The sequence below is a fragment of the Lissotriton vulgaris genome, chromosome 7, assembly GCF_964263255.1.
Source record: "Lissotriton vulgaris chromosome 7, aLisVul1.2, whole genome shotgun sequence".
NCBI classification, from domain to species: domain Eukaryota; kingdom Metazoa; phylum Chordata; class Amphibia; order Caudata; family Salamandridae; genus Lissotriton; species Lissotriton vulgaris.
The window spans coordinates 1,237,500,514-1,237,516,038 of NC_141695.1; the positions used below are offsets into that span (position 1 = coordinate 1,237,500,514).

Here is a 15,525-nt window from a genome sequence, read left to right on the forward strand (position 1 = left end):
AACGAGTGCGTGAGCAGGAAGAAGATCCCGACACCGACGACTGGCACACAGGTAGCCCAACACCAGAAACTGAACCTGAAAGCCCCCTGCACCGACCTGCGGATCATCTCGAGGTGAGCCACCCAGCGCAGCGCCCCGAGGACGCTGCCCCGAAACAAGAGGATCCGCTGGACTTCACAGAGTTTCCCAGCAGTTTGGACCCCAGCAAGACCAGCGACGCCCCCAAGCCACAGGGGAACGCCACGGTCAATCCAGGTACAACCTACGCCCCTGCCCCAGACCCTCTCAGAGGTACAGAGACTTTGTCGCACGCTGCTGGCGTGAACCAATCCACGCGACTGACCCCGCCGAGACCCAAGTAAGACTGTTTAAGTTTAATTGTCAATGTAGCGATTATGTGGGTCCATGATTCTTTGAACTTACATTTGAGACTGTCGAGCTGTCGGTGATGAACCCAGCAGAAGCTCCTGCTCCCTCATCCAGAGACACTTGTGAGGTGTTTAGTTCTGCTGTTTTTGTTTATTTCATCCCTAGGTAAAGGAGGAATGTAGTGTTGCGGGCAGTGAGAGCATACCACTGCCGCACACGCTCCCTCCCACTGTTTCCACAGGCCTCACCCCTTGAGCGTAAAGAGTCAGTGGTTTAGCCCTAGCGCGTACGTGAGTACGTGAGTTATGTAATAAAAGGCCCGGGGCGCCGGGCGTGGTCAGGTAGTTTGCCGCCACCAACCAAACTGCATGTGTCCTGTGTCTTGTGTATCTAGGTTATTTCCAGGACACTACAGAGGCTAGGTGCGACAAAAGTCTTACTCGCTGCTATATATGGCTCAAATGTTGACTTGCCAGATTTCTTTCAAACTGTGTGGGCTAAAATCACCATGGTAGGACACGGCACAGTAACATATGGGGCAGAGACTTCAACGCTCCACTAGATGACCGTATGGACAGGAATGGAGTGGCTTGCAGACAACACCCAAGATCTAACGAGATACTTATCGCCATAATAACAGAGGGACATTTATTAGATATTTGGAGACACAGGCACCCGGATACATCTGAGGGGATATATATATATTGCATCATAGTGCCTGGTCATGCTTAGACTACTGGTTGGTGTCACCAGACATGGAGGCTTGTATGACGGAGGTCAGACACCTATCAAGAACCTTGTCGGATCATGCTCCTGTCTTGTTGCGATTGACCATGCCTGAGGGTCCCCCAAGGTTAATATTTGGAGATTCCCTTCTCATGTGCTAACTGATACAGTCTTCAGGGAACAAATCAGAGGGGATATAGAAGATTACTTTTCCACAAACGCAGGCACAGTGCAATCCCAAGCTACTTTATGGGAGGCCTTCAAGACGGTTATACAGGGGCAGTGTATTTCCAGACAGGCTGGGATATTGAAATCAATTACGCTGACCCTCCAGAAACTGGAATCTAACACAAGAACCCTGGAACTACAGTATTACAGAATTGGAGAACTAAAACTCCTGGGAGACATTCAGGAGCTAATTTCTGAATACCAAGAGGAGGCACTCATTGAGGTGACATTTTGGGGGAAATATGCACAGGCTAGACGATATGGCGAGGGAGACAGACCCAGGAAAACTCTAGCTAATATGCTGTGCCCACCTGGTAATGCCACGTTCATATCCGAGATACTGGATGATAACCAAGTTGAGGTCAGAGGCCCGCAAGAAATTTTAGACTAATTTACTAAATTCCACACAACATTATATTTCTCCTCCACATGTACAAAACCCGCAGAGGTGCAGACCTATTTAGATTTAATTGAGCTGCTGTGGTTGAGCGAGGGGCACCAGGCCTACCTGGATGAGCATCACACTGTAGAAGATATAAAACAAGTAATAAACAGCCTGCCCTCGAATAAAGCCCTGGGGTCGGATGGCCTCTCAGCTGCATTCTATAAAAGCTATGTGGACCTGTTAGCCCCACTGCTCCATACGCTGTATGTTGAAGCCCAGAAAACTGGGATTCTACCCCCCACAATGAGAGAAGCAAACATATTATTACTGCTTAAGCCAGGGAAACCGCCAAATGAAAGAGACGCATATCGCCCTCTATCTTTAATTAATACCGATACCAAATGTATGCAAAATTTTTGGCAAACAGAATGCAGACCCTACTTCCCTTGATCGCCAGTCCTGATCGATCGTGATTCATCCCAGATAGATCTACAGAACACAAGATACGCACCTTTTTTGCGGTACTTCATTATTTAAATCCCAAAACACAAGGCTTGGTGGCATTTGTAGATACCACCAAGCAAGGCCTTTGACTCGCTAGGGTGGCACTATCTTTTTACTCTGTTAGCAAGATTAGGATTTAGCCCAACATACATTAACCAGATCAAATTACTGTATACAAGCCCTTCTGCTCGACTTAGATTAAATGGATTGGTATCTTCGATGATACCAATCACTGAGGTACAAGACAGGGCAGCCCCTTGTCCTCCCTCCTGTATATAATCGCTATGGAGCCATTAGCTGCGAGATTGAGGCAGCACCACGAGGACATGGGACTGGGTTTCTCCACCAGGGGAATATTCATATCACTGTATGCAGATGATATCACATTATATTATATTAATCCGGCAGACAACTTAAAATTTGGGGGACTATCAGGTATACAAATAAATTGGACAAAGTCGGTTCTATGTCCACTCACGACAAACACCAAGCCCTGTCAAACAGAATACCCTCTGAAATGGGCTGAAAGACCTATTTGATATTTGGGAATATGGCTGAGCAGTGATATTCAAGAACTGTTGGACATGAACTATGGCAGGGCGGTGACATGGCTAGAGGGCAAGGGCGGGACTTGGAATAGACTACCTTTGTCTTTAGCAGGTCGTATAGCTTTAGCTAAATTGGTTATTTTGCCTACCTTTTTATATCTAAATTGGACAAAGTCGGTTCTATGTCCATTCACGACAAACACCAAGCCCTGTCAAACAGAATACCCTCTGAAATAGGATGAAAGACCTATTTGATATTTGGGAATATGGCTGAGCAGTGATATTCAAGAACTGTGGGACATGAACTATGGCAGGGCGGTAACATGGCTAGAGGGCAAGATAAGGACTTGGAATAGACTACCTTTGTCTTTGGCAGGTCGTATAGCTTTAGCTCAATTGGTTATTTTGCCTACCTTTTTATATCTATTTATAAATATCCCACTTACACTAACATAGGCTTTCATCAAGACACTTTAGTCCCTATTAACTTCATTGATCTGGCTGGAAAACAAGCTTGGGTCTCACGGGAGCTACTGACGCTTCCCCTGACACAGGGAGGGCTGGGGGCACCAGACATTCTGTTATATGCATATGGCCTCCAAGCTTAGTTCCTCTATTATTGGGTCCACCCTTTACTGATTCAGCCGCATTTCACAGTTGAACAAGATAAATCTGCACCCACGCCGCTACCACTTGCTATATACCAACCATAGAAAAGACTACATAACTGTTGGAGATGCAGGTCTGAGCCAGCGACTTTTCTGCATGTGGCCTGGAGTTGCCTTCCTGTAGCAAAATACTGGGTTGATATCTACGGCATGATTGGGGAATCACTAGGAACTCTGGTAGACCTTACACCTTTGACAGGCGTACTGGAATACATGAAAGATACTCCAATGAGCACACAGAAACTACATGCAATGCTTCTACTCCTGGCAATGAGACAAGTGATTTTGCACTGGGGGAAAAACCAAGGCACTCCACTAATATCCACCTCTCAGTTTATATAACTGCCAAGGGCCCACCATTAAAAAAGTATTTTGAGTCCAGGGACCCTTTGGACAGTTTTTTAATACACACACTATTCACCTTCACTGCACACTCACGGCAAAATACCCGCTCCGCTGTAATCAGGCATTGAAGCACACCCGAGGTACACTCAGAGCCTTGTATGGGACCCGATGATGAAGCATGCCACCAACTAGGTTGGTGGGTTTAGGATCTTCATATAAAACAAATGCTTTTTCAAAATGCTTTTCCATCTGCAAACACACATTAGGAGCTTCTACCCTGTAGCTAGTTCCCATTGATTTTCATACATCACTAGGGGAAGTGAACTAGCTCTAGCCTTTCCTCTCTCTACTGCTTGATATTGATTATTATTTCTGATGTGTCATCTGAGTGGCTGTGTGACTGTCTGTACCAGTGTGTGAATGGATGCCTGAGTGTCTGTATAGGCATGTGAGTAGATGTGTGCCTGGATGTATGGTTCTCTCAGTGGATGTGTCAGTGGTGTCCATTGTTGTTTAAACATATGTTCCAACAGTGATGCTAAATTTCGTAGGGTGTCCTTATGAGAGAAACAGTTGGAACACAGTGGCCTCAGCCCTCGCGTGTTCCGACATTGCAAGCACTACCACGCTTGCCTTAACCACACATATGCCTTAACAGCGCATATGCCTTAACCACGCATATGCGTGGTTACCTTGCTGGCTGGCTGGCGGAAGTGCAGAAAGCAGGAAGAAAAAGGATTGCAAGGTAAGTGGGGTTTTGGGGTGGGGTAGTTTGCAGGGGATTGGGGTAGTTTTGGGGGCTGGGATAGTTTTGGGGGCTGGGGTGGTCATGTAATTTTCAGGGCTGGGGGATCATGAGTCTTAGGGCTCAGGGTAGGGGACAGAAAAGGGAAAGTTATGGGCTGAGGTGGCAGTTGGGTTGGTGCAGGGGGTAATTGGGGGTAGGTTTTAGGTGGTGGGGCTGGTTTTAGGGCTCAGGGAAGGGGGCTGGTTTTGGAGTAATTTTTTAGGTGGCTTGGTTTTAGGGCTTAGGGCAGGGGACAGGAAAGGTACAGTTTACAATTTGAGGGGCTATTGGGCTGGGGCAGGTGGGGGTGTGGGTAGGTTTTAGGGGGTGGGGATGTTTTTAGACCTCGAGGTGGGGGCTGGGGTCGAAGTAGTATTTTCAGGAATGGAGGTTGGATTTTAAGGATCAGGATAGGGGTCAGGGTAGTTTATAGGGCTGGGGTGGGTAGATTAGACTGTAGGGGGTAATTGTAAGGGATTAGGGCAGAGGGGCAGGAGTGTGATCTTTACCACACATGTCCCTTTACCAGTCATGTATTTATCACAAAATTGCTTGGTAAAGGCATGCATGGTAAAGGAGCGTGTGGTAAAGACTCGGTCATGGTTAAGACCGCATGGTAAAGCATGAATTGTTTAGGAATGTATTGTTCGATCACACAACTTCCTTATGAACACTTGACTTTTTCCTAAAGACTGGTACACCAACAAAATTGCCCTTTCCGGGAATCTGGTTTTAGAAATCTTTTTGCATCAGTTACTAGCAGGTGTGATCTTGACCTACCAGTATGAAAAATTGACCTCTTATCCCATGCTCTTCTGCCTTTAATATTGTATTACTCTTTTCAACTGATTAGCTCACTAAGAGAATTGAGAACGATACAGGGATGGAATGACACAGTGTGCATATATATGTACAGCGTAGTCACACCTTTAGATATGAACTTGAGCAGTAGCTTATTGATCTGCCATTAAGTGGTCTCCATACTCCTGAGCTTGAAACAGGGAAACTTTGGCTTTTACTAAAACGACAGGAATCACCACTAATGTAGTTTTATCTGTTTCATTTAGTAAACAAACACTGTTGTATTTAAACCACCATCCTTGTCAATCAAACAGAGCTGATTTTTTTGTAAAAGGGATGGTGACATCTTCCACAACTAGTGGATAAAATGTCATGTAACAACCAAAGGTGGTCTAGCCCTATCTCAAAGGACATATGCTATCGACAGCCCCTACTCATAATTTGTGTACAATGAAAAGACGTGAGTCATAAAATTTATAATTTATATGATATAGATATATATATTATTTTCCTTACTGTAGCTCCGCCTCCTATGTTCGCAACACCTTTCTAGACGACAAATAGAGGACAGTATTAATAGAGAGGAAGGTGTAAAACTGTAAAATATGATTCATTTATTGATCAAAAGCAATACATATGTGAGACCAACAGTTCCCAGCAGGAGTTCCCCTCCACTCTTCAACAATATAAATCAGAGCTAAAGCTTACCACAAGTCCGGTTAGTGCATTTCCAACACCGCCCTGGGGGACAAATACACATCAGGTTAGCAGGGAATGAGCCACATTGTTAATTCTTCTGCAGGCAACATATGTTGGAGGGACTTTAGCAGTGGCATACCTATCAAAGGTGCAGAAGGCAGGGGCATAGCTTGGTAAGTAAGGTTAGGGGGGTGCCTTCAGATTTCCCAACAAGCACACTGTATTTCTTAAATACATTATGAGAGCAGGACAGGGGGGCCTAAGAGGCAGTGGAGAGAGAGCAGTGTTAGGCGTACTTAAAACAGAATAGTTTTCAAACTAATCAAGTTTTAAGGCAGAGACTAGAAACAGAGAGAGAATGTCTGTATGTGTTTGTCAGTGCGGAAATGTAAAAATCCAGGGTGAACTTCGACAGAGACTTCATCATACCAGACTGAAAGCATCTATACCCTACAATATACTACAAACACACCCCCTCATTCCCCCCAAAGCTCCGCCCCTGGCAACAGGTCCAAAGGAAACTGAAAATGGAGAACAGTAGCAGCAGGGTAGATTGTGACATACATCTAAAATATGATGTGTATATCGGTGAGGTGAAACCGGCCTATTCTGCAGGGAAACTAGAGAACAGCAATACTGGGAGGAGGGGATGGAATATTGTAAAACATGATTGCATTATCAGTCAGAATCAATCAAATAGGGATATCTGTTTCTTGCAGGCTCCCTCCCCTGCAGTCATGCAAGGTAATGCTTACCGCAACTCCACTTAACAAATTAGCAGCGCCGCCCTGCAAGACAAAACAGAGAATAACTGAGCAGAGGGCTGATGCACTGTAATGACTGCTATGGTGAATCGGTTTGGGAGGGACTTTGGCAGAGGCATAGACGTCAATGGGACAGCAGTTGCAGTAGCTTAAGGGACCCAATGCATCTCAGACAGGGCTGTTTTCACTAAACAATTGAGATTTTGGGGTTTGGTTTCAATCCTTGCATGTGGGCCCATGGCACCCTTTCTGCACCACTGGACTTTGGCATCTTATGGGCCCACACCAGCGTGTTGTTTTGCAGTTGATCAACTTTTCAGTTATTGTATTCATGCTGAAGAACAGTAGTTGCAGGGTAGACTGTGACATACTTCAAAACATGCCACAGATATGGTCAAATACAACAAAAACATGAAAATATAATTCATACAAATAACCCTCAATGCACCAATAGAATATGAGTTAAATTTGTACCACGATTCCGGTCGCCAAATGATCCACACCACCCTGAAGGAGGGAAAATAGTCTGAATTAAAAGGGAGAACAAAACCTGTGTTGCGAAATTTCATGAAGTGCTGTAGAGTGGTCTGTCCTGTGACAATCATATGTAGCAATGAGCATTTGTTTCACTGTGATTAACACTGCTCTATTAATTACCACACAAAAATGACCGGAAAACAATTTTAGCAGAGAAGATTGTTGTTCACTCCAAAACATGAAGGATGACCACCTCACTAGGCCCAGATGGGATTTTTGTTGCACTGGCGTAATTAGCACAATTTCATGTCATTTTGTATACCCAAATGTGAACTATTATGCCACATTGCGTAATTACATGTTAGGAAAATTTGCCATTTGTGGTAAATTTGGTTACCGTGAATGTGGAGGAAGAAAGCGAATGGCAGAATGAGAGCAGGCTTTGTTTGCTGTTATTTGCACCATTTTATTGCCACAAAATGGATCAGGACACATTTAATAATTACATGTAATTTCTTGTAATTGTCCATAATTCCGCAAAAGTGAATTGTGAAAATTTGTCAATCCCCCCCACCCCCAATTTATACCTACAAATAACTGCTTTTAGGTTTATTATTTTAATTTGTTTTATGATAGCAAAACATGACAACAGCACTGATAATGCAATACGCCATCACCGAAGTGTACAGACGTGTAAACTGTACCCATAATGCCCTGGAGTGTGGTGGCCACTCTACTGTGCCACTTTAAATCCATGTTTGGTGCTATCTGCTTAGAGAAGAACGCTAAGCAGGTCCACTGACCTACAAACATATTTTACATCAAAGTTGCACCCACCTGCTAAAGATCAGATGCCACCCTTGGCAAGTAACATATCAGCATAGACAAAGTGGGTGTGACAATTTGCAAAACCTATCAGGAGATAGATACCATGTAAATGACTTGAGTGGGGTTTCTATATATATGCAGCAGTGATATTTACCCCTCTCTTTGATCTTGGCCCCACTGTGGAGTCCTGTATTGCAGCTACAGGTAACTTCGAAGCCATCTCACAGGGATTTCTGTGAATGTGACACTTGAGTATGGGCAAACAGTAATTTCTGAGTAAACATTTTCACTTGTACTCATGCATGGCGTTGCACAAACTCCTCCAGTGTGGCAGAATGGCCTGTAGGACTACCTCTGCTCATTGAGAAATGTTATGGTTAATCAAGGGCAAGGGATTTCTACCAAATGAATGTCCTTGAAACGTTGTGAGAACTTACAAACGTGTGGCAGGCACGCTCCCATTAGGAGTTTCTGGGGGGAAACCACTGGTCCACATGAAACGTTGCAACTATTCTTTATATGTGAAAGTTTATGCAGGTGATTAATCGTGGGACTTTTCAGTCGCACGTTCATTAAGCTGGGCTAAAATTCTATGACCCGACTACAAGTGAGCAGATTTGCTACATTGACATAATATTATCTGCAAACAATGTCTTTTCTGAACGTAAATTCACGTTTTTCAAAAAAAACACGGGGGGTTCGATGACGAGGAATGTTTTCACACCAATGCTCAACGTAGGAGTGCAAGTACATATCTGAATGGAGCCTGTTTAAATGTCAGGATATGAAGGCAACTCGTAACCATAAACATACAAATGTACATTCGAGACCTTGATGGATTCAGCAATTCTGACCATCAGACAGTTGTACATGAATGTGTAATGTACTAAGAAAAGTTAGTGGTTGTGTTTTCTAAATTTAAGTTTTAATAAAAGTGCTGGGACTGGACCAAAATGACCACATTATTGTCTGTTTAATTCTTCCCTCACAAGCAGAATGGCAAAACTGTAGTAATATGTAATGCAAAAGGACGAGACTAATACAATTTTTGCAAAAGCATGCAGCTTAATACACTTTAGATTACGGACTTTAAATAATAATGAAATCCTTATGCAAGCACCAAAAAGGAGTGATGTGACTGTTAGACTTTTTGTTCCCAGTATTGATGTGCGCATAACAGAGTCATTTGGACCTAATTTAGAATTTGGAAAATGTGATACTCCGTCACAAATGTGACCAATATCTTGCCTACCATATTACAAATGCCATTGAACATGCTTCACGATAGCCGACTGGTAAGGGGCTCCCTTCGGGATCTCCTGGTGTCCGGATCATCGTTCTGGCATGCATCCCAATGGAGCCCGTCTGTCTAGCCACCGCGTGTTCAGGAGTCGAGTGAGACTATTGCTCGATCTCCCATGGCAGACAATGGAGCCCAGGATCATGGAATGGGGCATTAGAGCAAGAACAATGGAGAGAGGAAATGTGGGAGACCACCATCTTGGCGGTGAAGCCCACTCCAGTGGGAGTGTGGTGTGCTTTGTGGCCTGGCCTGGACTCGTCTGATGTGTGCTACCGGGTCCGCTGATGTGCTCCGCCATGCCTAGTAAATGGTGCATAGAAGGCTGGTGAGCACCATCTGGTGTTTAGTGAGGCTGCTGCTGATCTTTGGCCTTTTGACCCCGGGTCCAATGCCGATGCCCTGCTGTGCCCAGCCAACTGGTACCAGGGACACTATTTTGACTGACATGGAGACACCAACTCGGTGCCAAAGGTGAGCTGGTGTGTCGGTGGCCTCCTCTAACTTGGACATCCCTGCAACTGAAACCACTCTGACGCTACCCCTCCCCCATCTCAACCCCCAGTCCATGTGCTGGGTTCAGCAAAACTGAAGCAAACTTCTGTACCCCCATCGATGCCCTGCAGGCCCCTGGGCATTTCTGCTGCTGCCTTGGAGAGGTTGAGGCAAACAGGTCAACAGGTGTGAAAGACATCTGAACTTCAGCAGCTCTAGGATCCCTCCAGGAATGCAGCCCATGAGTGCAACAGCACCTAAAGGCCTGCCTGAATGTGCACTTCAATAACTCCAGCAATGGCAAGATCATGCTCTGTAAAAATGTAATATATATTTGTCCAACCCTAATCTCTTCAACTCTTCTTAAAATGTAATCATGGGTCAATTTGAATCTTGTATTTATGTAACTGTAGTTGACATTTGTACTTACTACCATTCTTACGTGAGTTTAGAGTTTATTTGTTTCGTATATTTTATGTTATTTGAGTACTCTGAAGTCCTTATGTACAGTAACTAATTCTATTGTAAAGCGCTCTGATACCTTCGGGTAAAGTTTGAGCTATATAAAAAAGCATAAATAAATAAATCTAATGCACTTGTAATACAGTGGACAGAATATCTGTCACCTTTCTGATGTCATATCCCAACCACCAAAATCTAAATATGGCCCTTAGCAATTTAGACTAAGAGCCTGATTTAGAGTTCACTAGATATGTTAGTTACTCAGTCACAGATGTGATAGATATGTGGCAGATATCCCATCCTATTATTAAATGTGCCATTGGATATAAAGTACTTGTAATAGGGTGGACAAGACATTAGTCACATTTGTGAACCAGTAGCCTGGCCGCTGAACTCTAACTGAGGCCTTAACCACTTGAGTGGAGTTTAAAACTCATTGTACAGAATGGGCAATATTGGAAAGACTTCGCAGCAGGTGGTCGATCTTCCTCACTTTCTTAATAATATTTGGAGAGGCACTTTTCTTACCACGTAACATTCATTTAAACTAATTATTCAACTGCACATAGTGTGTGTGTGTGTGTGTGTGTGTGTGCATGCATGTGTGCAGAGGAGTTCATGGAAGTCTAGCAGTCGGAAGGGTTTAAACGCAGATACATGAGAGAGTTTGTGACAAATAATTTTTTAATTAGAGACTGATCTTACCACAAGGCCTCCTAGTCCCTGCAGAAGGCCTCCCTTCAGGAAAGAAACAAGAAACAATTAAAGAGGGAAATCTTCCACCTCACCACACAGAAATATGAAACTGCATATGAATAGCTTTTTCAGCATGAGAACCAGGCAAGTTTAGAACAATAATGGACAAATAATGAACAAAGACAATATAATTAGAAGGTTTAACGGAAATGTTTACAAAATGATGACAATGTAAATGTCTACAGCGAACTGTTGGGATGTATGCTTGTATTTCTAATGATGCTCATATCTTCCTTCTCCGTTGAGCTAAACTGGTGGAGATATATATATATTACCTACTGGCGATAGCCAGTAGGTATATATAGTTAGGATTTTTTTCCTATGGGATTTTTGAAAATTCTATGTCGAATAACTTTGGCTTATGAGGACAGAATTGGCTGAAATTTTCAGGAAAATTGAACATTTTGTTTCTGAGCAGCCCCTGAAAATTTGGGGGGGTTTCGTCAAGGGGGGGCCGAGAAAAAAGGGGGGTCCCAAAACGTGTTTTTCCCATGCAATTTTCCATAGGGCGGTTGGCCTCACTTTTAGCCTGAACGGCTGAATGGATTTACACCAAACTTGGCAAAATTGTAGGGACTGGTAGCCCGATGTGCCTTTGCTATGTCTCAAGATATAGGCTCCAGTGGTTTTTACGAAAATTAACTTTGAAAAATATATATTGGGCTACATTGGGCTATATATATGTTGGAGCCCAAATGTAGCCCAATGTAGCCCAATGTAGCCCAATGTAGCCCAAAGATGGCCGCCAGAGACAAAAAAAAACAAATGTAGCCCAAATATCAGCCAGTTGTAGCCCAACTATAGCCCAATGACAGATTGTCCCAGAGTGTTCTAAAGAACAACTAGAGTGCTAACAGTCCTACTTATTACAAAGGTATGGCACACCTGAAGCCATCTTGATTGGAATAAAGTGGTAACTCTTAAAACATTTAATTTAAAAAGGAACAAAATGAGGGGTTTCATTTTGCCATAGAAAGTATGATTAGCGAATATATGACGAAATCCCGCATACCATCAGTCCGCAAAAAAAATCCCGCATGTACTATTAGGCCGCAAATTAAAATAACGAAAACTTTTAGAACGAATATGCCTTTAGCATACACTAAACAACTAAACTACCCTAAACCCTAAAACACTACCCCCAGCATGACCCTACACTACACAAACAGTACAACACTACCCTAAACCCTAAAACACTACCCCCAGCATGACCCTAAACTACACAAACACTACAACACTACCCTAAACCCTAAAACACTACCCCCAGCATGACCCTACACTACACAAACACTACAACACCACCCTAAACCCTAAAACACTACCCCCAGCATGACCCTACACTACACAAACACTACAACACTACCCTAAACCCTAAAACACTACCCCCAGCATGACCCTACACTACGCAAACACTACAACACTACCCAAAACCCTAAAACACTACACCCCAGCATGACCCTACACTATGCAAACACTACAACACTACCCTAAACCCTAAAACACTACCCCCAGCATGACCCTACACTACACAAACACTACAACACAACCCTAAACCCTAAAACACTACCCCCAGCATGACCCTACACTACGCAAACACTACAACACAACCCTAAACCCTAAAACACTAGACCCAGCATGACCCTACACTACGCAAACACTACAACACTAACCTAAATCCTAAAACACTACCCCCAGCATGACCCTACACTGCGCAAACACTACAACACTACCCAAAACCCTAAAACACTACACCCCAGCATGACCCTACACTACGCAAACACTACAACACTACCCTAAACCCTAAAACACTACCCCCAGCATGACCCTACACTACGCAAACACTACAACACTACCCAAAACCCTAAAACACTACACCCCAGCATGACCCTACACTACGCAAACACTACAACACTACCCTAAACCCTAAAACACTACCCCCAGCATGACCCTACACTACGCAAACACTACAACACTACCTTAAACCCTAAAACACTACCCCCAGCATGACCCTACACTACGCAAACACTACAACACTACCCTAAACCCTAAAACACTACCCCCAGCATGACCCTACACTACGCAAACACTACAACACTACCCTAAACCCTAAAACACTACCCCCAGCATGACCCTACACTACGCAAACACTACAACACTACCCTAAACCCTAAAACACTACCCTCAGCATGACCCTACACTACGCAAACACTACAACACTACCCAAAACCCTAAAACACTACCCCCAGCATGACCCTACACTACGCAAACACTATAACACTACCCAAAACCCTAAAACACTACCCCCCAGCATGACCCTACACTACGCAAACACTATAACACTACCCAAAACCCTAAAACACTACCCCCAGCATGACCCTACACTACGCAAACACTACAACACTACCCTAAATCCTAAAACACTACCCCCAGCATGACCCTACACTACGCAAACACTACAACACTACCCAAAACCCTAAAACACTACACCCCAGCATGACCCTACACTACGCAAACACTACAACACTACCCTAAACCCTAAAACACTACCCCCAGCATGACCCTACACTACGCAAACACTACAACACTACCCAAAGCCCTAAAACACTACACCCCAGCATGACCCTACACTACGCAAACACTACAACACTACCCTAAACCCTAAAACACTACCCCCAGCATGACCCTACACTACGCAAACACTACAACACTACCCTAAACCCTAAAACACTACCCCCAGCATGACCCTACACTACGCAAACACTACAACACTACCCTAAACCCTAAAACACTACCCCCAGCATGACCCTACACTACGCAAACACTACAACACTACCCTAAACCCTAAAACACTACCCCCCAGCATGACCCTACACTACGCAAACACTAAAACACTACCCAAAACCCTAAAACACTACCCCCAGCATGACCCTACACTACGCAAACACTACAACACTACCCAAAACCCTAAAACACTACACCCCAGCATGACCCTACACTACGCAAACACTACAACACTACCCAAAACCCTAAAACACTACCCCCAGCATGACCCTACACTACGCAAACACTACAACACTACCCAGAACCCTAAAACACTACCCCCAGCATGACCCTACACTACGCAAACACTACAACACTATCCTAAACCCTAAAACACTACGCCCAGCATGACCCTACACTACGCAAACACTACAACACTACCCTAAACCCTAAAACACTAGCCCCAGCATGACCCTACACTACGCAAACACTACAACACAACCCTAAACCCTAAAACACTACCCCCAGCATGACCCTACACTACGCAAACACTACAACACTACCCTGAACCCTAAAACACTACCCCCAGCATGACCGTACACTACGCAAACACTACAACACAACCCTAAACCCTAAAACACTACCCCCAGCATGACCCTACACTAAACAACCACCACAACTCTACACTACACTAACACAACACTACACTACACAACACTACACTACACTACACAATCACTAACCCACGAAAAAATTAACACAAACCCACTTACCTCTCTCGTCATCGTGGTTTTCACAACGCAAATGCATTTACCATACATGCCTTTAAAACGTAATTCTTTGTAAAGGCATGCGCGATAAATGCACATGCGTTTTGAAAAAATGCGGGATAATGGTATGCGAGCTCAATGACCTTGCGGGATAATGGTATGCGGACTGAAAGTCTGCTGGATAAAAAATGCGGGAAAATGGCTGCAAACCATGATTAGCAGCAGACTTCCCTGGTGAGCACTAGCTTTACTACAGTGATCTAATGAGCAACTAGAGTGCTAACATTCAGAATTTATGGCAAATGTGTTACACATCTGAATGCCTTCTTGATAGAACCAAAGTAAACAAGCATTGAAAATGCAATAGATCTCGCCCTCGTTTAAGTTAAAGCCATTCTGTTTGTAATGAGGTGGCTTTTTAGCTTTGCTTTTATTAGTGTTTTTAAAACTTTCATGTAAATAACATGCATATGTATGCATATATGTATATGTATGCATGCATTTATATTTATATAGATATGCAGATTACATATGTTTATATATGTATATTACCTACTGGCGATAGCCAGTGGGTATATATAGTTAGGATTTTTTCTCTATGGGATTTCTGAAAATTCTATGTCTAATAACTTTGGCGTTTGTGGACGGAATTGGCTGAAATTTTCAGGAAAATGGCACATTTTTTGTTTGAGCAGCCCCTGAAAATTTGGTGGGGTTTCGTCAAGGGGGGGCCGAGAACAAAGGGGGGTCCCAAAACGCGTTTTTCCCATTCATTTTTCCATAGGGCGGTTAGACTCACTTTTAGCTCGAACGGCTGAATAGATTTACATGAAACTTGGCAAAATTGTAGATA

General features: G+C 43.8%; 1 protein-coding gene across 2 annotated transcripts in view; it reads right to left on the bottom strand.

Moving 5' to 3' along the window:
* Window positions 1-15,525, bottom strand: part of LOC147703300 (uncharacterized) — a 101,681-nt gene that overhangs the window by 19,405 nt on the left and 66,751 nt on the right. For both annotated transcript variants that reach the window (XM_086931735.1, XM_086931734.1), the window contains exons 11-15: window positions 11,092-11,124; window positions 7,299-7,331; window positions 6,816-6,848; window positions 6,070-6,102; window positions 5,878-5,910 (exon numbers count right to left, since the gene is read on the bottom strand). In XM_086931735.1, the coding sequence (XP_086787861.1) occupies window positions 5,878-5,910; window positions 6,070-6,102; window positions 6,816-6,848; window positions 7,299-7,331; window positions 11,092-11,124 (165 nt within the window). The remainder of the gene's footprint in view (window positions 1-5,877; window positions 5,911-6,069; window positions 6,103-6,815; window positions 6,849-7,298; window positions 7,332-11,091; window positions 11,125-15,525) is intronic.